Below are 23,529 nucleotides of genomic sequence, written 5' to 3'. Positions count from 1 at the left end.
ACTTGAAAGAGAGGTAATTTAGTTCAGATTGCCCTGGGGCCCCTCAGGACGCCTCTCCAGGAACAGAAATCGGAATTCCTCTTAGTTTTTCAAAGACACACCTTCCCTTTGCCTTGGCTAAAGGAAACTGCTTAAAGTTGCCCTCTTGACTTCTTACCTCAGAAGAGCATTGAAATTCCTTGCACAGTTTAAAATGCAATTCCAGTTATCTGCTTTTCAAAACGTTTCCACTTCTTTGATGTAGACCCCTGGCCAGATGGAAATGACATCATTGTATAACATTTAGCTAAGTTAAAAGAAAGCAAAAAAAAAAAAAAAAAAGGAATACCTAAATATCTACGTGTACAAATTGTGGTTAACTCTTTATATAGCTGGTTTCTATATCTACATTTTAGTGGAATATTGCTTTTAATTCTCCTGGTGCCTGATGATTAACTTATTTTTCTATTTTTGTTGCTTAGGCACACCAATTTAGTTGTGCACAAAACGTGCCTGATTTGGAAAAAGGGGGGGATGCAGACGTGGTAACTTTTTCCGTCAATTATTCACAGCTGGTTGTTTCGACAACGGGAATCACTATCAGATAAACCAACAATGGGAACGCACCTACCTGGGCAACACCTTGGTTTGTACCTGTTATGGAGGGAGCCGCGGCTTTAGTTGCGAGAGCAAGCCTGAACGTAAGTGGTGGGTTCTCTGGTAGTTAGTACCTTGTAATAGATGGAGGAGTGGTGCTCGTTAATTAAACTTAACATTAGTAGTAAAAATACATACACCATTTTTTAATAGAATGATCTGTCATTTTCTCTTTAAAAATTTAGTGAATGCTTATATTTGCGCTTCATGTGTTACTTTCACCCTTAAAGCAAAAAGAACAAATGGATCCCCAAGTCGTTCCTTCTTGTCGTCTTACTCTCCCGAAGGCTTTAATGAGAAAAATGAAAGATTTTGTGTGTTCTCCCTCCAAAAACACTTGCTTGTAAAATTTTAATTTATTAGAAAGTTATTTCAGATCTTAAACTGTAAGATTATGGGCCAGAAAACACTTTGGGCACTATATTATAAAATGTTCTCATTTCTTTATGACCGTTGACATGTTTCTTGTAAATTTAGCAACCTTTACAAAGAAGCAGAGATGAGGCTAAAATGGTAATGGTAGGATTAACAAGCCACTGTGCCTGGTGGGGGTGGGGCTCTTTAAATTGTTTGCTTTTCATGTGGACCTTGGTTTGACTTTCTGAGTTAGACATAGATCCGAATCTGAAGCCCTTCCTTTACCATCTAGGTGGTCCTAAGGGAGTATTTATGTGGCTTTTTCTGAAAGGCCCGAGACTCCTTTACAATAGAAATTAATTACAGAAAATTAGAGAACTCGTAAAAGTTCAAAAGCTGAGGCTTTATTAGAGCCTAAGGTCAAATTTGGATCTCCCACTTCAAGTTTTTAAAACTTTTCTTTTGTACTGTGCAAGCAACTCATAGAATGGAAAAGTGAGTTTTCCTTTGGGTGTGATTAATGGAATAGAAAAGTTTTTACATATGTGAGGCTCACATGGACTTTCCTTCTTCCCTCAGCTGAAGAGACTTGCTTTGACAAGTATACTGGGAACACTTACCGGGTGGGTGACACGTATGAGCGCCCTAAAGACTCCATGATCTGGGACTGTACCTGCATCGGGGCTGGGCGAAGGAGAATAAGCTGCACCATTGCAAGTAAGAAAGACATTCTGTAAAATGATGCTAAAATATCATAATATGAATTTCTCCATTCCTGTCACCGTCACTTTCTGTTACCCATGACGGGATATTCCTAATTTGGAGATTTACCCCAGGTGACCAGGTTTTCTTATGTGGTCACCCAACTGGTTCCTGTGCTTCTGGAAGATGATTCTGAGCACAGATAGAATCACTGTTTAGTCTGTATGGATGAGAGGGAGAGAGAGAGAGAGCGAGAATGAGAATGAATACATAGTGTAACCAAGTAGATCTCTTGGGTTCTATTCCAGTAAAACATACATGCTTAGAAGCATCTTCAAGCCAGACTGATCATATGATCATGCACAGTGATTGGGAAGATGGTCATGGAAAGTGAATTAGCCATTGTGTGAACAGCAATTCTTGTTTGCAATGTGAAGACCTCGTGCATTCCACAAACAGTCTGGTTTCTGTGTGACCAGAAGTTTATGTGCAAGAAGCAGATCTCTCTATTCCTAGGGATAATATGGAATCATAAGCCTAATAGTATTTCCATAGTACTTTGGGAACTAGGTTGACTCAGGAATTCTAGTTTAGCTCAGGTACTTTTTCCAGTGTGATTCACTGTGTTACCAATAGATTCTGTTAACATAGCATTTAGTTTTTAAAAATCTATCCTTTAAGCACTTTAAAGGTTTCTGTCTGAAAGAACAAGTCAGTTCCTTGTGAATAGGCTCAATACATTTTCCCCATACTTAATGTTAGAGTTTGTCCAAGTTGCTTGGCAAACCTTAATTGCCAAGGGTCCATAGTGTTTACAATCTAGTGGACAGTTCAGCCTTTGGATGTGCCATTATGTTTAATAGACTAGAAAAGTACCCAGATTTCCACACTTGATGTGTATATATCTATTTGCTTTTTGCCAAAATGACATTTCTAACATAGGGTAAAGTATAGACTCCACACTCCTGAAAGCTGAACTACTATCCCCGATATGGCCTCTTCCTTGAATTAGTCTCAGTTTTAATCTGCAATGTGTGTGTGTGGAGACAAGACCATGCTTGCCAGCCTTACTTTTCTGCTTTAGGGCCCAATTTCCTGTGATCCCTCTGGGGAACCAAGGTTTATGACCAGTTTCTTTGCCATTCAGTTTTCTCTGTGGTTTCTTGCTGTGCTTAAACAAAACATTTAAATGAATGACCCCGAGCAACCAGAACTTAACTTTTTCCCTGTCTCTGATGGGAAAGCTGTTCTCTGTGTCCTTACTCGGACTAACCCAAGTACCTACTCTGGAGAACATGAGTCTTATTCTTTTAAAAAAATATTTTCTGTCCCACTCTAACAATTGCTTTTTATCTTGACCAGACCGCTGCCATGAAGGGGGTCAGTCCTACAAGATTGGTGACACCTGGAGGAGACCCCATGAGACCGGTGGTTACATGTTAGAGTGTGTGTGCCTCGGCAACGGGAAAGGAGAATGGACCTGCAAACCCATAGGTGTGTGACTAGTAGGGATGAATGAGGGATGGGAATGCAGTCAAATGTTGGAATGAAACCAGAATCCATATGGACAAGATGTCTGAATTCCAATTCAGAAAATAACAATTTAAATAGATGTTTATTTAAAAAAAAAAAAGAAATGTTTTATAATCCATAGTCTTAAGGAATCAAATCAGAAAGTACTCACCCTGTTTAGAAGTCTTAATTTTGTTTCAGAAGCACAAGATAGAATTAAAAGATTTAGAGAAAAGTCATTTCTCTTGTCTAATATCCGATCTGAGATTTTTCCTTGGTCAAGATCAACTTATTTAAAAGAGAAAATGATACTTTCTACACATTTTTTTCATTGGAACACACTGGACTAAAACACAAAATTGTATGTGTTCTGTCAAACCTTAGTAATTTTTTTCAAAATAAAAATTGTTGAGTTTCATTTGGTCCCAATCTTCAGTTGAGCTCTATAGATACAAATTTAAAAATTTCTGGCTGGAAATTTTACTCTTTATTGTTCTTTATTTTAGAAGCTTTTGTGTTATGTTTGTTTTTACGGAAATACAACTTTTAAATACTTGTCATATTTTTAGGCATTTCTACTTGATCATTCATAATTAGATTGGAATTTTGCATATTTAGTCTCCCACAGACTGGATACATTCATAAATCCTTTTCACTTAAAATACTGATATGAAGAAGAAAGGTGCTGGCTGAAAATACACAGTCCATGTACTTATTAGGAGAACAAAATTTCTGCCTGCCAACTCGACTTGAGCTTTCTTTCGCTTTGGTTACTTACTATGTGCTTAGTTACAGGGCAATTTTTTTTTTTTTTGAACAGAGTACCACTTAAAAAATGTGGCTAGGTTTTTGCTTACACAATACACTTTAAATTACAGGGAGACAGCACAATTCAAAATAACTTTTTTTCCCCCTTTTTTTCCTCCACATTTTCCTACAGCTGAGAAATGTTTTGATCATGCTGGTGGGACCTCCTATGTTGTTGGGGAAACCTGGGAAAAGCCCTATCAAGGCTGGATGATGGTGGATTGTACTTGTCTGGGAGAAGGCAGTGGACGTATCACCTGTACCTCTCGAAGTATGCTTTAGATCTTTATGTTCAGATAAAGAGTTCAGGTATTGTTTTCTGAATTCCTAGAGAGAAGGGTAATGTGATGTCACTTAGAACACAACAAATATGCCAGCCAACCAACTTCTTATTCAAAGAAGACTAAATTAAAGAACAAAACTAAAAAAAACTTAGTTTAATAAGGACTTAGGCTATCAGCTACAAAGAAAAAGCCTTAATATTCACTTCAATGCCAAATGTGCTGTGGACATGAAGATTAGTTGCAAATGTTTAATCTGAATTATCTTTGAGATATTTTGCAAGTATGCATCTTTGAGCACATGGGTACTATTGGCAGAATGGAGCAAAGCTTTAAAGTTTTAGGTTTCTTTTTATGTTTCAAAATTAAATAAGGCCTATTCATAGGCAAAATTGGTGAAAATAAAAAGTCCTTATTCCATTGGTTAAAATTTTTTTTTTAATTTATTTTTTTAGCGCCTACAGCACCTGGTATTCCTAGGTGGTCTCCCATCCGAGTACTGACCAGGCCCGACCCTGCTTAGCTTCTGAGATTAGACGAGATCGGGCGTGTTCAGGGTGGCATGGCCATAGCCATTGGTTAAAATTATGTGTCTCTTCCGGAGTTAAGGACAGTGCCTCTCACCCAAAGCTCTTAAATAGGCTTATTAGTCCTGTAAAGAAGCTGGCTTCTTAAGGTTGCCTTAGGGGTTTAAGGTTTCCTTTTTTCTGAAACTTCAAAATAATAGCAACTATAGAGTTCGTTAAGGCAAAGTAGCCATTAACTATTGGTGTTAAAAATATTTTAAATCATATCTAAGTATTTTAAACCTATTTATCTTGCTTAAAATAACCACCTTAAAATGTTTATCACCCAAATGTGAATTCATTGCTAACAAAAAATAAATCTCTCATGGAAAGTGATAATTCTGACCAAATCTTTCCCAGAAACTTGCTGGTTCATTAAATCTTTTGCCTTTAAAATATTATAATTATCAGATTTTCAAGACCTTGGTGGTAATGTTTTAGCTTAAGACAAAATAGATGACTGACTCAGCCTCTTATCTATTATTTAAAGCTCTTCTAATAGCAAGTTGGGAAAAGTTTCTCAAAGAAAAGTCATTTATTGTATGAAATTTTATAAGTCCCTACTTTGTACGAGATGGTATAGGGATGCAAAAGTGAATTGGACATCAGCCCAGTCTTCAAAGAGCACTTAGTAAGTAGGTCAGGAAGTTGAGAACTGCTTATATATTCATCTTCTACAAAGCACAATATTAAGGGCTTCGAGACAAATATTGAAAATAGTGCCATGGAAGTTCAAGGGAAGACAATACTTTTAGCTGAGGGCTTGGGAAAAGCCGTAACCAGCCATCATATCTTCGTTCAGACCTCTATTCTGGTGATAGATCAATGTGGGTGTATATTTATGTGAATTTACATCAACTGTCTAATTATTTTTCTCTCAGCACAGTAATTTTCTGATTCACAAATCAAATCCTCTCTACTCACATTGTAGCATATGGACAAAACCATATTATAACTGAAACAATCTATTTGCCAGATAATTGAGTGCATACACTAATGGCAATTTAGTTATAAATTATAATTTTACTTTAATAATCCCACTTTCCCACTGCAGAGTTAACACTGAGAAATTCAAAAGAAACCATTTTGTTAGTGGTTTTAAATAAGCATGTGTACAGGGGGAAGAAGAGACCATTTTGGTCAAAGAAGTTGGTAGTCCCCTGAATTTTTTACATAACTAATGAAAAAAAGAGATGCTGCTACCTTCTTACAACTTCTTTGGGGCAAATGGGGAGAACTTTTGAAACCTACTTGCCTTCCTATTGTTTGTTTTTCTAAAGAAAGTCCCCTATTGAAAGGCAGGTCATACACAGTAATTACTGGGAGAGCCTGAGAATGAAAGAGAAGGGAAATGGAAAGCCAGAGAGTGAATTTGGCTAAAGGAACAATGCAAAAACTATGTTAAAAAGTGAATGAAAGATGATAAAAAAAAAAAAAAAGCATTTTGGCAAACAGGGAAGCGGAACTGGACTAAATCATACAGCTCCCTTTCTGCTGTAGCACATGTAATTCCATCTTTTGGAAGTTTAACGTGCACCACAGCTCAATATAAAACTATCATCGAAAAATAGCTTACCAAGCTTTACTATATTTATTATTTGGGTTTCACTTGAGCATTTGACAAACTTGACCTGATTTACATATTTAAATGCTTTCTTTCCAACACAGACAGGTGCAATGATCAAGACACTAAGACATCCTATAGAATCGGTGATACCTGGAGCAAGAAGGATAATCGGGGGAACCTGCTCCAGTGCATCTGCACGGGCAACGGCAGAGGGGAGTGGAAGTGTGAAAGGCACGCGTCTCTGCAGACCACATCCACCGGTGAGGCACAGAAGGAGCGGGGCCGGACACAGGGTAGCATTCTCAAAACTGTTTCTGCAAATCCATTTTCTCTTGACATGCCATTTAAAGATGATTTGCGGTGTTTCGGCTAATAAGCTGAGTTCATTTACATATTGTTAGTTATTAAAACTTTATTTAATGTTGTTTTCAATTTATATAAAAATGAAATGAAAATAGATATTAGGGGGAAAAGCAGTTTTAGCCACAAGCGGTCAAATTGATGTTTAAAAAAATGCTAATATCATAAATATCATAAATGCTAATATATATGATAGATATGTAGATATAGATCGATCTATATATGTACACATATAGCTACATACATATACATACATGTATATGCATTTTAAATATTTAAAGCACATGTTAATGGAAATGAGAGTTATGATGAGTTATATGACTGCTTGATTCTTATGCTAGGAAAGAAGAAAAAAATACATTCGTTGTTTTTCAAAATGGAACATATTTTCTTGTCCTGACATTCAGCTCTTTTTCTAGTGGAAACCATCTTTTATGTGTGGTTTCCATGCTCCAGCAAACTTTGTTGCATTCCATAAAATAATACACTATCATTTTCTTCATGTATTGGCATTCAAAATTTAAGAAATTCGTAGAGAGCCTAGAGATGGGAATGAATGACACAGTATCCAAGTATTCTTTTAAAAGGATGTTTTAAATATTTCTGGTACAAGTAAAAGATCTTTGTATTATAGCCTCTTTTGTAAGAATCAGAAGAAAGAAATATGGCAATCAAGGGTGTGTACTTCTTCTGTTATTCTTAATATATTTTGGTTACATTTTCACTGTGTAATATGCTAGCATTGTTGCTTAGCCTCTTGGCAAACTACCATTTACCTAAAACTATTAATTACTTTTCTTGGGTTTTTCTCCTTGTGATGAGTTTTCATCTTGTTCTGAGCACTTATTGAAGGTGAGCAAGATTAGATTTGATAATATATTTTAGTTGTTCGATTATCATCAGTAGAATTGCTGCTAACTCCCAAAAGAAACAATTAAAAACATCAATTTACTGAAATAATTTTAATTTAAAAGGGTAGTCAGTGTTAAATGGTGTAAGCATTTAATAAATGTTACCTATTTTTATTCAAAAAATCTGAGAAACACTGGGTTAAATAAAATGAAATCTACTTTTATAGAATCTTTATGTTCATGTGCCTTCTGATTCTCCCAGATTGGGTGTGTGAGTACAGAGGCCTTGTTCTCAGTATATATGATCTTAGGAAGTATTGTTTGTGAAGTCTCTCTGGGTTCTAGTGTCCAGCTTCAGTTAGGGAAGGAGCTGAATTCCATCTACCGGTCATTCTAGTGTCAATTCTGACTCTTCCCTACTGTGGGTCTGGCCTTCAGGAGAACAGATTTCTAAACGTTTAAAAAACAGGTAGATACAATCTGTTGTCTTACCTTGAAAGGAAGAGTGTTTTAGGAGGATCGATTGGTTTTAGGAAAAAAATACAACAGATCCACAAATAATCCAGTGGAGAAACAAAATTTGGAAGGACACTCTAATATGCTGCCCAGGGTACCTTCTGAAGAGCCCAGAGTTATGCAGATGGCAAGAGGTCCACTGCAGAGTGGCAGAGACTTCTCAAAACAAGGTCAGAAAGAGAAATGCCCTGGTATATTGGGCTTATGGAAGCCGCTAAGAGAGGAAGGATGAGGTGGACCATTCTAGGTGAAGAGAAAAGCATGAGGACAGCACAGGGCACATAAGAGAATGATGAATAGCTCATGAGACAAGGCATAGAGCAAGGAAGAAAGTGGTCAGAAGTGAGCTGGAACAAAAATAGGTGTGAAGGATTGTGAATGCACGGACTGTGAGCTCCTTGGAGTGAGTAATGAGTGAAGGTATCTGCTCTGTTAAGTGGAAGAGTAATGTGTGTGATTTAGAAATATAATCCCAGTAACTCCAGATGATCTGGAAGATAAAAGCCCTTTGGTAGACTTTGTGGATTATTTTGTCAGCTGAAAGTAAAAACCATCAAATGGGAGGAGCATTTTTTTCCAGTTTCAGGTCAGTAACAACATAGATTTCAGAGTGATTTGTACAGGACCCTAATGATCCTGACTTCAGGAAATAGTTACTTTCTTTTGTCCAACTTTGTGAGTTTCCTTTTTCATGTTCTTAGGATCTGGTACCGTCGCAGATGTCCGAATGGCCATTTACCAGCCCCAGCCTCACCCTCAGCCTGCTCCATATGGTCACTGTGTCACAGACAGTGGTGTGGTTTACTCAGTGGGGATGCAGTGGCTGAAGACACAGGGAAACAAGCAGATGCTTTGCACTTGCCTGGGCAATGGAGTCAGCTGCCAAGAGACAGGTCTGCATTATCTTTTCAAAAAATAGTACCGATAACTTCTTTAATATTTAGTTTTTGAAAGGCAATACATTCATTTACCCCCCGAAATGTAAACAAAAAAAACAAATGAAAAAAACTTATAATCTCACCACTTGTGATAACCGCCAGGATTGACATTCGATATGTTATCTTTCAATCTTTTTAGTCTATTTTTTTTTCTGTCATGTGGATTAAACTACTCTGTATTTATTTGTCTAAAATGTTGTTATAAGGGGGTCACTTTCTGAATAACTATAATCATCTATATTTTGTACTCCACAGCTCAAATTTCTGGAGCTTTGTGATATAAACTTCAACAACCTAATGCATCTCTTCTGGGCTACAAAAGTGGTAGTTAGTACTTATACCCATAATAATCGGTGTGCTTGACTTCTCCCCTAGAATAGCCTCATACGTTAATTTTTATGCCAGCAACAGAGTCATGCATATCCCTCCAGTATCCTTTGAGCAGCATCTTTAATTAACTTGTGTTAATAGAGCTTTACAAATGGAGAAACTGAGGCATGATAGCAGAAGTTGTAACAAAGGACCACTGACAGAGGAATCAGGGGTTGCACTAGCCACAAAAGTCATGGCTTCCTGTGTAATGCATTTTGACTGAAATTAACCAGATGATCATCTGTATTTGCAGCACAAGCTCAATCTCTCAATTAAGATATAAATAAGCACCTACTAGTGGCTGATAGATGCAGCTGTATTTACCAAGACCCTTTTGGTTATGCTTGTAGCTATAACGCAGACTTATGGTGGCAATTCAAACGGGGAGCCCTGTGTCTTACCGTTCACCTACAACGGCAGGACTTTCTACTCCTGCACCACAGAAGGGCGACAGGATGGACATCTCTGGTGCAGCACGACTTCCAATTATGAGCAAGATCAGAAATATTCTTTCTGTACAGACCATACTGGTGAGTATCCCAAGGGAGAAACACAGCAGTGAGAAAGACCTATTTCTCATGCCCTGTGTTTATTAGCTAGCAATCTAGCCATTAATCATGAGGCTGCACGAGAAGTATCACTTTTCTTCAGTCTAGACCCCAGAGACATGGAGCTAATTTAGGAGTGGAAGATCCTGCCATGGTTCCAGTATCCTTGGGAAATGACACCAAGGGAAAAGCCCTCCAGTTCATTTATTTCTGACACGTTGGAATTATGATGTGATTAAACATACTTGTATATTGAAACCAGAATGCAATCCCGCAGGGCTGAAGAATACACAGGATGGATGCCTGAGTGTTTTTGCTTCTCTTCTGGTTAAAACTATGTTTTATTCAATGTGACTATTGATTTTTCTTTTTTTTTTTTTGGCTGGGAAAATGAGAGTGAAAATTGGATTTAAATCTATTTTGAAGGTGAAAGTGAATATGCTAAGGAAGCTCAGAACTATATTACCAGACATATTTTATTCTGAGATAGACTCTGTAAATTAGCTGCAGAAAACCTGGCTCTCTCAAGACACTTTTATAGTAATTCCCGACTGTACGCTGGAAAGCTCAGGTGTCATTTTTTTTCCTTCCTATTTGCGTATTGTTCTGGGCAGTTTTGGTTCAGACGCGAGGCGGAAATTCCAACGGCGCCCTGTGCCACTTCCCTTTCCTGTACAACAACCACAACTACACGGACTGTACTTCTGAGGGCAGGAGGGACAACATGAAGTGGTGTGGAACCACACAGAACTATGACGCTGACCAGAAGTTCGGATTCTGCCCCATGGCTGGTAAGATGCAGCCTTTGAAGGTTATTGTTTACCAAGTAAGACGGAATGATGTGCGCTTCGCTCCTACTTTACCTGTTAAGCCCTCATTTTGAGATGGCGAGAAACTTTATGTGATATACTACATAGATGAATTATATAATTATTTATATAATTTAAAAGTCCCCATGGATATAATTTCATATTCGAAAGATATATAAATACAATCAACAATACTTTTTAAAATGCCTGGACATTTAATTGTAAAGAACATACAACTGAGTAGCTTAAAACATTTCAAATGTAACTGATTGCTGTAGTCACAGGTCTGCAGTATTTACACATGATTTTGGTTTAACTGGCATAAGCTCTATCATTTTTTAAATACCCAAACCACCAAAACTCTTACAAGTAAGGGATAGGGTGGGGGCTCCAGTTTGTATGAATGGAGACAGGGGAGCCAATGCCTTTTGTTTTCAAATTTCAAGAACCCCATAGATTACATTTAATTTTCCAGTTGTAGAACCAAGAATCTGTGCATTATGCATTATCACATGTGACTGTGAGGCAACAAAACAAATGAAGAAAGCTACCTACACTTTTATTTCTCTTACTTCAACAGAAGCGTTTGGACTTAGTAGGAAAACACAGTTTGGCTTACAATTCTATACCCATACACATAGTTTTTCTTTGAGCTAGAATGAACTAGACTATAAGAAGTTATGGAACAGTAGTCAAATCCAGGGTTCTAGAGCAATGCAACTCCTCTGTGGGAATGTGCAGGTGTCATCCTGCTTTAACATCCCCTAACCCTTTCTATAATTATTCCCTACAACGTACCTCACCTTTGGGCTGTGTTTTCCTTTCTGCTACTCAAAACTCTACACATGCAGGGCAGAATTGAAATTTCTTCGAGGCACAAAAGACTTCTTTCCAAGTGAGAGTTCTTGGATAACCAAACATAATATTGCATACCTTTTTAGACTTTATGATCATTTATCAAGTATACATTTCTCATCTGTTTCCAAATAGCCCACGAAGAAATCTGTACCACCAATGAAGGAGTCATGTATCGCATCGGAGATCAGTGGGATAAGCAGCATGATATGGGCCACATGATGAGATGCACATGTGTGGGGAATGGTCGTGGGGAATGGACCTGTGTCGCCTACTCTCAGCTCCGAGGTATGCTTGCTTTTCAGTGTGAAAACTCGTACTGTACCAAAAGCAGGAGAAAAATTGTGTGATGCCACTCCGTTAGTCTACTGTGTTTCGCATTTTAGACAGCTAGTTCAGAAAAGCTGGCACAGCAATTCTAAGATTCTGAAACATTCCCAAGATGTAAGTACTTAGGCTGAGCCAAGATGACTTCAAAGGCTAGAACGCAATCTTTTAATCCTTTTAGCATTTAGTTATGGCTTGGATTCATGTCTAGAAAAGACTGGATAATTTCTGGGAAAAAAAAGAGACTTTGCTATTCTAAAATTAGATACTTGCGGATCCAAATTTAAGGAGATAAACACCTATAAAGGCCAGTTTATTTTTTTTTTCAGGTCAGGAGTTCCCCTTTGGACCTATGTATATAATATAAGGATATTAGTTTATTAAAACTATTTTAGGTTTTCTGTTTTTTGGATTTGAAAAGTAAGATTTACGTAGAACTCTGAACTAATAAACAGTCCATGTAGCTGGTGTACTGACATTGGTCTGAACTTGTTCTTTTTTTGTAGAGAACATTATTGTGTGTTCAGTGGGTAATATAACCCACTGAAATAAGAAAAATTTTGTAGATGTTACAGAGCTGAAATATGAAAAATTTTGGAATAAGAAAAATTTTGTAGATGTTACAGAGCTGAAAGGGACCCTAGGAAGATCCAACTTACAGACCAGTTCCTCATATTACAGATGAAGAAGCAGAGACCCAAAGAGAGAAAGTAATCTTGGAGAGTTGGCATAATTTTTTTAACTTTACAAATGCCATCGATGTCATTTTATTGCCCAAATTCAAATACCTCCTCACACCTACCATTCCAGAGATCAGATCTTCACACCATGCTGGGTGCTACCTAAGTATTTTTAATATTCCTCCAATTTATCATAACAAGGAGAGATCTAAAGGGCATTATCAACTAAGTGAGAACTTTTCCAAAAGTAAGACACGTATTTGTTCAAATATTGGCTTCCACAAGAAGGTGTATTTTACCACATTCTTTAGTAGTATATACTTTGACCTTTGTCATTTACAAGTTTATGAGAGAGGATTTTTTTGTGTGTGCAAATCTTGTATTACTAAGCTTCGAAAAAAATATGCCAGTAGAAAAGTTATTTTCATGAGAGATATTGATAATTTAGTGGAAGAAACTGTGTTTTGAAAAAGCATGCCTTTTTTTAAATTTCATTAGTGAAACTCAAAAAAAGTTCTCTACCTATCCCACTGTTTCCTAAATAGATCAATGCATTGTCGACGACATCACTTATAATGTGAACGACACATTTCACAAGCGTCATGAAGAAGGACACATGCTGAATTGTACCTGCTTCGGGCAGGGCCGGGGCAGATGGAAGTGCGATCCCATTGGTAAGTAGCCTCTCTAGATGGATTTGGCTATGGAGAATAGTTAGCAAGTTTCACATAAGGAGAGCTATTCAATGTTACGTGATTGAAGTTGGATCCAGACTTTGATCAGTGGCTTTCAAAGAGTTTTCAAAGTCTTTCCTCTAATCATGGATCAGTGTATAATCTTGGTATTGGTAGTCATTTATTTTTGCTGAATTTGGTGACAAATGCAAATATATGCTAATTAAATGAAATGTATTCTTTGGTTCTGAATCATAGAAATAGTCCTTGCTATGAAAGAGAACTTTGCTGACTGTGCAATAACACGGGCAAATAATTATGCTAGTAAATACTTCCTTCCAAATACTTTATTTTTCTTGGCTGCCCTTTATAATATATCTAAGCAAATAGTGAGGGTTGAGCTTTAAAAGAGCTGTGTTACCAGCTTTAAGGTAATCCATTAATATTCCTTTACTAAGAGACAGGTTACTCACTAAGAAAACAAACTGATATGTTGAGTTTGTTTGACCTGAGATTGCCAAAGCTGAGAGAGAAGCCTGCCTGAGAGGTTTTCTTAGAAACTGCTTAGCAAGTATTCACAGTAAAAACCTAGTTTATTTACATGTAAAATTAAGTCTTCCGAATTTTGAAGAAGTGTATTAAGTGATATTTTGTCCTTATTATACAAATAGTAAATCGGTTGCATTAATATGGGTAAAATACAATATCTAATTTATTTTTCTCAAATTAATATTCAGAGTATAAATATATACTGAAATCTAAATCTTAATATTTTTATTTAGAAATATTGTTCTTTTAGAGAACTAAATATTCCTCCCAATGGGTACTTTTTTTTTTTTTTACCACTACTTGTCCTGTAAGGTAAAAGATAAGAACAAAATATTTTTTTAACTGTGTATATTTGTAAGGCAGGTTTCTATTAAAAATAAGAATGAATGCTTTATCACACTGAAATTAAATTTGTAGCTTTAAGTCTTCAAGGCTGCTTACCTTTTACTTGTATATATTTTAGACCAATGCCAGGATTCAGAAACCCGGACATTTTATCAAATTGGAGACTCATGGGAGAAGTATGTGCACAGTGTCAGGTACCAGTGCTACTGCTATGGCCGTGGCATTGGAGAGTGGCATTGCCAGCCTTTACAGACCTATTCAGGTGAGTAGCTCTATTATTACAAATTGAGAACTGTGGGCTGGGTTATGAAAACAGGACAGCGTTAGTGCTTATTAATACCCTGATGCGTAAGTTGGAGTCTCCTGACTTTCCCATCCTTTTCTTACATTCCTGTCTGATAATCAATCAGATTTTTGACTAAAATGATTTTCCTTTCTCCCCAACCAAGTAGAAGGTGTGGAAGGCTCTGAAAATGAACCTGTATGTAATTTGTTTCTTAACACTATAGAATACTCCATTAGGTTAAAACACTGGCTAATTTCATCTCACATCCATATGCGGAAATAGAGTCCATGAAATGAGTAATGCTCAGAGTAAAGGGTTGGGGTTCTATGTTAATTGTTTTATATAAACGGAGTTGCATAGAGAAATTACATGAAATAAAATATAGGGCATGCTCATTCATCATTCCCTCTAGTCCCTTTTAGTCAAAATTTTCATTTGTTTGATCAATTGGAGTGTGGAACAAAGTATCTTGGGTCAAGAGTTGAGTAACTTGGTCAATTCTCTGCCCACACAGTTCAAATACTCTCAAATATTTATTGCTGGGTTTTTTCAGGTCATAGGACATAATGCCTTGCTGTAGGTATTGTTAATTCACTTTAGAAAAATTTTTTTTTGAATTTAATTGAATTTAATTTCCACTGAGTGATTAATTATAACAAAGTATGTTGAATTACGAAAGTCTAATTTTTAGGCATCAGTTATTTGTGCAACTACTGAGGTGCAAAGCCTCCTGGACCTCTGTTAACTTTAGGCTTAAAACATGGCCTGCATTTAGAAACAAAAAGATTTTCAGGGTGACAGAATCTGCCTGTGACAGAAATGAAGATTAAGTTAACTAAGTCCCTTCATAATGTGATAAGAAATTCATTATGCTAGAGAACGAGATATGAAATAATTTGGCCACCAAGACATGGGTCCCAGTTCTGTCTGTTTCTAGAGAGATACATATCAAGCTTCACTCATTATTTCCTCATCTGTCGAATGGGGAGATTGTAGCTGATTACCGTCAAAGTTCCTTAGAGAACAGTCTTAACAATCTGCGATACTAAATACCATTCACCCAGACATACTCTTTCTATAGGCTTTAAAAAGATTCTGCTCTCCCCCAGCCTCAGGCCTTGTCAGGGCTGTGAAGGTGACTTTGCTTTAGGCAGACGTGTAGCACAGATTGACCTGGATCTTAACTTGTATTTTGTGGTGAATTTGGGAACAAAAATGACTTAATTTTTTTTAAAAATAATTTTTAAAAATCTGATTGCAGAATTACCATAAGTTCAGAAAGTATACATTTTTTTTCTTTAATTATGCAATCAAAGGATGGAACCTTCTAGAGAAATGCTTTCTAGTTTCCGTGTTTCTGGTTGTTATTGGTGTGGCGTGGCAATCTATTGAAAGATTTCCTCCTCAATGATTTATTTCTGTCTTAAAATAAGCCTGTTCACGTTGCTGCTGGCTGGAAGCATTTTGGTGGACAGGTCGGAGATGAAACCTAGATGGGAAGGAATTCTTCCTTATTGGAGTTTTACATGTTGACCTTGTTTCTACTCTCTAAAAAGGGTCACAGTGCAGCCCACTGAGCATAGAGGAGATTTGGGGGAGGAGGGATTGGCGTGCCCCTCAGTATACAGTTTAACTGTGTGTCTGGTTTGCTCAGTGATTCATGCCTCGTATGCGGGGCTCTGAGAGTATAGGAAGAATAAAAGAACAGCAGGTTAACGATAGACTGTCTCTGAGCCTTGCCCCATTTGTTTGTCCTACAGAGGACTTGGTAGAGTTGTTCAAACTAACAGAAGATAAGAGGCATTTGGTTTGTCAATAAACAACCAGAAAAGCACAGCTCTCAGCAAACTAAATAGAGAAAAAAGAACTGAGTCGCAAATGCATAAATGTTTAACTTCTCCAGGGTCACCGTTACTGGACAGTATTCATTTTGATCTTATTTTAAAACTGGTTTTAAAAGTATAGGCTTTGTGTCGTATCTTTACTTAACTATTTTGTTGTTAGCCTGATCATATTGAATATGAGAGGGAATAAAGTTTTCACAACGCCGGATAATTGCTTAGTTAGGTTAATCTGAAAAGTTTTACCAACTAACCAGTATCAAAAGGATTATCACTATTTTAAATCTAAATAATGTAAATGATGTCAGAAATTTCAGATTTTCTGTTTTCAAATCATATGCAGGACATGACAAACAAACAGAGACCCAAGGACATGGCCAGTGGATTAATGGTTACCGAGGGGAAGCGGGGAAGGGTGGAGATAGATAGGGGTAATGGGGGTCAAATATTTGGTGGCGGAAGGAAATTTAACTTTGGCTGGTGAACACAATGCAATATACATATGAGGTATTATTGAATTGTACACTTGAAACCTATTTGATTTTATTAACCAATGTCCTCTCAATAATTTTAATAAACAGTAGAATTTTAAAATAATTATATAAAGAATAAGGTAGATACAGTGATCATCAGAATTTAATTGACCTTACGAAAATGGACACAGTCTCTTTACTTTCTGGGCAAAAATGTGCTAAATGCATGACATTCCCATTGCATTGCAATGCAGTTCTCTTAAAGGTGAGCTGTGTCACAAATCTAATGTTAAAAACATAGAATTTCAAACCGGCACTTGAAGTTTTAGAAGGAAAAGAAGCTTCTGTAGTTTTGCTACATTACCGGGGTCAAAATCAGTAAGTTGCCTTTTTCTTTTCCCTTCCTTCTCCTTTATTATCCTCCTTGTGGACATAGGAGAATGTTTAGGCTTAAAAGTGGGATCATTTGTGTTGTCTTTCTAAAATTTAATCTTAATAGATATTTAACCATCATACGTTTTTTTAAATGGAATACTTTTTTTTAGTAGTTTTAGATTTACAGAAAAATTGAAAGGAAGATACAAAGACTTCCCATGCACCCCCTGCCCCCATGCATGCATAATTTCCCCCATTATCAATATCTTGTTACAATTGATGAACCGACATCATTATCATTTAAAGTTCATGGTTTACCTTAGGGATTATTCCTGGTAATGTATATTATATGGTATCACAAACTTTTCCCCTTCAGTATTGTGATTGCCAAACTAAACAAAACACATATCAGGTATCTCTTTAACCGAGAAAATTATATAACAAGATTTCTTTAAAGGATTGATATTTAAAAAAACTTTACACCAATTATTGTAAATATTTTAAGCATATAATATTCCTATATTTTACTGATTTACCTGCAGTTACTTTAAATAGTCACATCTCTAAAATTTCGCTCCAGTGTTATCTTTAAAAAATTAATTACATTTGTGAGAATCTTCATGAACAGAAACAGTGATTCAAGGAGGAATATGGACTTGACTTCTGCCAATTGTTTAAAAGAAACACCCTGCCGTGTTCTGTGAAATGTATACCACTTTAGAATGGAAAATTGAGAATTTTGTACATGAATTTTGGAATCCACATGGCTTGGAAATATTTGTATTAAATGAATCTAATATTCAAAGAATATATGTTAGTCTTTAACCAACTTTGAATTATTACCAGTGTGAAAGCAAATATATTATTCTAGAACTTTTGCATCTACATAGAACTGCAAGTTATATATTTTTCTGCCACAGAAGACTTAATTTCGAAGAGAATTTAACAGCAAAGATAGTACATATGAAAAATCAATATATTTTTTCCTAAGACCTTTCAGAAACTTCAATCTGTTAATCTGGCGAAGTATTTTATTAAACATGCAAAATTTTGCTCTGTTTGACAGAATGGTGGTTAGAAATTCTTGGGAAGATTATTACAAGGAACTTTATCTTTATTTCTAATAAGTTTAATGTTGATTGACATCATAAAAAGACAGTGTTTTGGAAAAAAAGATGGTGTTCTGTTCTGTAAGCATAAATTATTCAGCTATTTCATTATTATTCTGAATTGAGTCTACACTATTAAGAAATTAATTCCACTTCCCTTATTTTGCTTAAAAAAAGAACTAGAACTGTATTTTAAATTAAGACGTAGAAATGCAGAATTTAATGTAGCCCACAAAATTTTTTCTCATTTCAGTTGAAAATTGCTTTAGGAAAAAAAGTTTTCTTTCTTAATAATTTGATCAAACAATAGTATGATATTAGAGTATGTTTGCTGAATAGAAATAAAAATACATTTTCCCCCCAAATGTTAGGCTGCTTAAACCGATGAGAAATAAAACTAAGTCTTTAATTAATGTTTTTGTCTGTTTGTCTTAAGAGTGTACCCTATTTAGAAATGTGTTTGTTTTACATCATATCATCAGGCCTTTGGAATGTTGTTTCTTAGGTGGTAGATTCATTCTTGATTAAAGCTTCCATAAACTAGAATTTGCTTCAAAGAAGCATAACATAATAAGTAAATAAAATTTGTAGTCTGTATTACGTTATTTGTTATGGTAGTTTCACAATTTTCTTATAATTTTTACTTTGAAAATGGGGAAGAAAGAAAGCTAAGAAGCATACTTTTATAAAAAAAAATTATTTGTTGTAAACAAGTTCTATTTGCACTTCTCATGTGAAGAACAATAGTTTATCAGCTAAAAAGGGATTTGTTGCATTGATTTCCAATGTCAGTATGTGAAACATTGATCCCAGATAATTTTTATTATATTCACATTTATGGATAAGGAAAACCTCTTTAATGATGGACATCCATGTGTACTACATTTTAAGTTGAAGTGAGTGATTATCCAATAAAACCAAATCTCACATTTAAAAAAAATTATTAAACCTGTTGGGGGTGATATTGACTAATAAAATTATATAGGTTTCAAGTCTACAGTTCTTTAATACATAATCTGTAGATTGCATTATCTCTTCACTACCAGAAGTCAACTCTCCTGTCACCATGTATTTGACCCCCTTTACCCTTCCTCCTACCCCCATTCCCTCCAATAACCGCTGTACTGCTGTCTGTATCTATGAGTTTTTGTCTTGTTTGTTTGTTTGTTTGTTGCTTTCAGTTTTATATTCCACATATGGGTTAGAAATCATGTGGTTGTGGACTTTTTCCATCTGACTTATCTCACTTAGCATGATATATTCTCAAAATTCATCCATGTTGTCGCACATGGCAGTATTTCATTTTTTCTCATAGTTGAGTAGTATTCCATCGTATATATGTGTCACATCTTTATTCACTGATCTATTAAAGGACACTTCGGTTGTTTCCATGTGTTGGCTGCCATGAATGATATTGCAACGAACATAGGGGTTCATATATCTTTACGAACAAATGTTTTCAGTTTTTCAAATACATATTTTTGTTTTCAGGCACAACTGGTCCTGTCCAAGTAATTATCACCGAGACCCCCAGTCAGCCCAACTCTCACCCCATACAGTGGAATGCTCCAGAACCATCTCACATTTCCAAGTACATTCTCAGATGGAAACCTGTGAGTATGCACCCAGAAACTTGGACACTGAGTATCCTGAAGTTAATAAATTCTGAAATTTTATTTCTAGCTTTGAGCCAATAGATCAGATTAACTATCCATACAACTTTTATACTTGTTTAATGGTGAAACAATATGTGGTCAATCGATTGGCATACAGATTTAAACCACAACTATTGAATTCTAGCAAATAAAACAAAAAATAAAACAAAACATTTTACCAACTCATGCAGTTGTATTTAAACTCTTCAGAAAAAAATCAAACTATTGAAATCACTCTTTTTCTTTTACTTTCTTTGTAATATCCATTATATTTAATTGCCATTTGCGAAACTTTGTGTCTAGAGATGTTATTGGAATCAATGTATTTTTCCCTCTAACACCTTTTTGACTCTCATCTTTTCAACTCATCACCAATTCTGTTTACTTTAAATTTAACTCTGAAGTGTTATGGGAAACCACTGTAATAAAAGACATTTATAGGTAGTATAAAATTGTACACTAAATTTAAAGGTCTTCAAAGAGTGGCAATAATGGATTTCTCTGAGATTTTTAACAATTAAAATATTTCAGATTTGCTGAGACATTTCTTCTCCCATCCCCAATGACACGGTGTCATTTATAACTCATTTCTATAATTTAAAATGTTTGCAAGTATTAAATTCTCATCTACTCTCAAAAAGCACCCTCCTCAAGGGTTTTCCTTATGTATGTCACCTGAATGTTTGTTTTCCAGTATTTTCTTCTGATCTCTACCCATAAAAGTTCACACTCAATAAAAGGCTTATCACAAAATCTGAGCTAATTGTAATGACTAATTGCAATTTTTTCATAGTGTATTTGAGTTAAAATTTAAATTTAAAGAGTACTAAGATCATTTTCATTTATTCCAAAATATAAATGGATAACTAAGTATTTGAATTATTGAGGAACTGGTTGATTGGATAATTTTTAAAAATTATTAGGCATTAAAATGTATTTTGACGTATTAGTTTAGAAAAATTATAACTTAAAAGGATCTTATCTTGTCTGAAGTAATGGTGTTTCTTTTTCACACATTTTACTGCAATGATCCATGATATATTAATGAAGTTGGACAGGATGCGAAAATGTAAACTGGAAGCAGATTAAATAAACTGAAATTGCATTCTTCTGCAGTCTTGCCCAAAGTTTGCTAACCGCTTTTAATGGGGTAGTTCTTATCCAAGAATGAGTCATAAAATCAGACCAGTTGAACCTCGTATGTGATGGCTCCAAGAACTGACTCATGAAGCAATACGATGCCTTTGACAGTTTCTGCAAGGCAAGAAACTTAAAATGTATCCCGCCACCTGAAAAATTGAATATGTGGCTTTCCCTAGTTCAGAGAGGAATATATCTCTGTCCATTGTAAAAATGAAAAAATTGGGAGAAGCAAAACTTGGTTTCATCATATTATGTTGATGATATTAAATAATCTGGCAAAAAAGGTGTCTAGCACCTATGACTGTAACTTTGGTGGGCACATTATAAAACTGTTTCTCTACCTGTAAAATGAGGACAATATACCATTAACTTGGAGGAGCAGGGAGATGAAGATTGAATGGAATAATGCAAGTAAAACAACACAGAACTTGCCACATAATAAACTATCAGGAAATATTAGCCATAAAAATAATTATCATTGATATTAACAACCTCTGCTACACATCCATATTTCGATTCCAATTTCCTCCATGATGGAACTGCACAGGTCTTTCGTTCTTCTTTGAAGATTACGCCACATCATCTCTGAATGTTCTTCCTTGAGAATACTTGCATGATTTTTTTTTTTTTTAATTTAAATTTTTAGAAAAATTCTCCAGGCCGTTGGAAGGAAGCCGTCATTCCAGGCCACTTAAACTCATACACCATTAAAGGCCTGAGGCCAAATGTGGTATATGAGGGGCAGCTCATCAGTGTCCAGCAGTACGGCCACAAAGAGGTGACCCGCTTTGACTTCACCACCACCAGCACAAGTTCAGCGGTGACCAGTACGTACCCCAGCCATCCTCATGTCTGTCCCTGAGTTTCTCAGAGTTGGGCACTCCCCAGGAATTGTTTTCCTTCTCTATTCATCTTCTTCCATGGATGACACCCGCATTTAAAAAAATACAGTTGCATCCTACAAGTGATAGTAAATCTTTTCGATGGCTGAAGCCTCTCTTTCCCTTCTGTGACTTTCTAGGCAACACTGTGACAGGAGAGACAACACCCTATTCTCCTGTCGTGGCCACTTCTGAATCTGTGACTGAAATCACAGCCAGCAGCTTTGTGGTCTCGTGGGTCTCTGCTTCGGACACTGTGTCAGGATTCCGTGTGGAATATGAGCTGAGTGAGGAGGGAGATGAGCCGCAGTACCTGGGTAAGCTAAACATGTTGCCGTGACAGGTTTTGAGTGGTTTCTGGTGAACCCTGCTTAGGGGCTGGCGTCCTGGCAGGTGGTCTTTGGTGTATGAGGACTACTGGGGAAAATGTTAGCTTTTGGGGGTACACAATACCCTCATTTGCGTTTTTCAAATTCTCATGTTTAGGGGCCTTTTAGAAACTTTGCCGTAGAATAATCTACATATCTAAAAGTACGCAGATCATAAATATAGAGCTCAATGAATTTTTATAAAGTGAGTACACCCATAAGACCAGCACCCACATCAGGAAAGAGAATATCTCTCCTACCTCACTCCCCCATCCCCTTCCCATAACCACGACGCTGACTTCTAGTTACTGTGCCTATAATGGACAATGTAAGGATGTTGTTTACAAGAGGACTAAGTTTACAGATTTGGGGGTGGATTACAAAAAATCATCCTGTTGTGCATTTATCATTACTGAGTATCTATGCGTACATTTTCTCTGGTCTTCTCCCGCCTCTCACGAACATATAGCTTTTTAATGTATTTCGAATAGGTTTTGGAGTCATTTGAGGTATTCATATGCACTGATCAGTAAACTTTCCTTTTTATTTCAAAGATCTTCCAAGCACAGCCACTTCTGTGAATATCCCCGACCTGCTTCCTGGCCGAAAATACATTGTAAATGTCTACCAGATATCTGAAGAAGGAGAGCAGAGTTTGATCCTGTCTACTTCACAGACAACAGGTACATGTGTACCACGTGGTATGAAAAGAATCTTTTTCTGTAAAACAGACCTATAGTAATATTCTCTATTTTCCTCGTTTCTTCCTTTTTCTCTTTGTTAGCGCCCGATGCCCCTCCTGACCCTACTGTGGACCAAGTCGATGATACCTCAATTGTCGTTCGCTGGAGCAGACCGCAGGCGCCCATCACAGGTTAGCTTAGCTTCCTCTTCTTGGCTGCCATGTTAGTCTTGATGGCATAAGAGGTGAGGAAGTAGATTCTGATCTGAGTACCAGCATTACTTGAATATCTTATATAATGGCTAGACTAGGGTAGAGTTGTGTGTGTGTGTGTGTAATATTAATTAAGGATGTGATGATTTTCAAGTCTTATGCCCTACTTTCTAATGGATTATTTCCCCTCAAATCCATTTTATTGATCCCCTACACATACACATACACATACACACACACACACACACACC

The 23,529-nt window shown here is 36.3% G+C and overlaps 1 protein-coding gene and 1 pseudogene across 1 annotated transcript in view; one reads left to right on the top strand and one right to left on the bottom strand.

Moving 5' to 3' along the window:
• FN1 (fibronectin 1) overlaps positions 1 to 23,529 on the top strand; it is a 65,087-nt gene that overhangs the window by 842 nt on the left and 40,716 nt on the right. Inside the window, 16 exon segments of the mRNA XM_039844713.1 lie at positions 552 to 680; positions 1,573 to 1,710; positions 3,058 to 3,189; positions 4,148 to 4,285; positions 6,530 to 6,688; positions 8,857 to 9,048; positions 9,816 to 9,995; positions 10,628 to 10,804; positions 11,813 to 11,965; positions 13,230 to 13,358; positions 14,371 to 14,514; positions 19,828 to 19,949; positions 21,781 to 21,961; positions 22,156 to 22,332; positions 22,938 to 23,066; positions 23,168 to 23,257. Coding sequence (XP_039700647.1) covers positions 552 to 680; positions 1,573 to 1,710; positions 3,058 to 3,189; positions 4,148 to 4,285; positions 6,530 to 6,688; positions 8,857 to 9,048; positions 9,816 to 9,995; positions 10,628 to 10,804; positions 11,813 to 11,965; positions 13,230 to 13,358; positions 14,371 to 14,514; positions 19,828 to 19,949; positions 21,781 to 21,961; positions 22,156 to 22,332; positions 22,938 to 23,066; positions 23,168 to 23,257 — 2,370 coding nt within the window.
• On the bottom strand, positions 4,751 to 4,869 carry LOC120587927 (uncharacterized; annotated as a pseudogene).

Source organism: Pteropus medius, unplaced genomic scaffold (assembly GCF_902729225.1).
Source record: "Pteropus medius unplaced genomic scaffold, Ma_sr-lr_union100, whole genome shotgun sequence".
In the NCBI taxonomy this organism is placed as follows: Eukaryota; Metazoa; Chordata; class Mammalia; order Chiroptera; family Pteropodidae; genus Pteropus; species Pteropus medius.
Note: the sequence above shows the minus strand (reverse complement) of the source record. Positions and strands in the feature narration are given on the sequence as shown.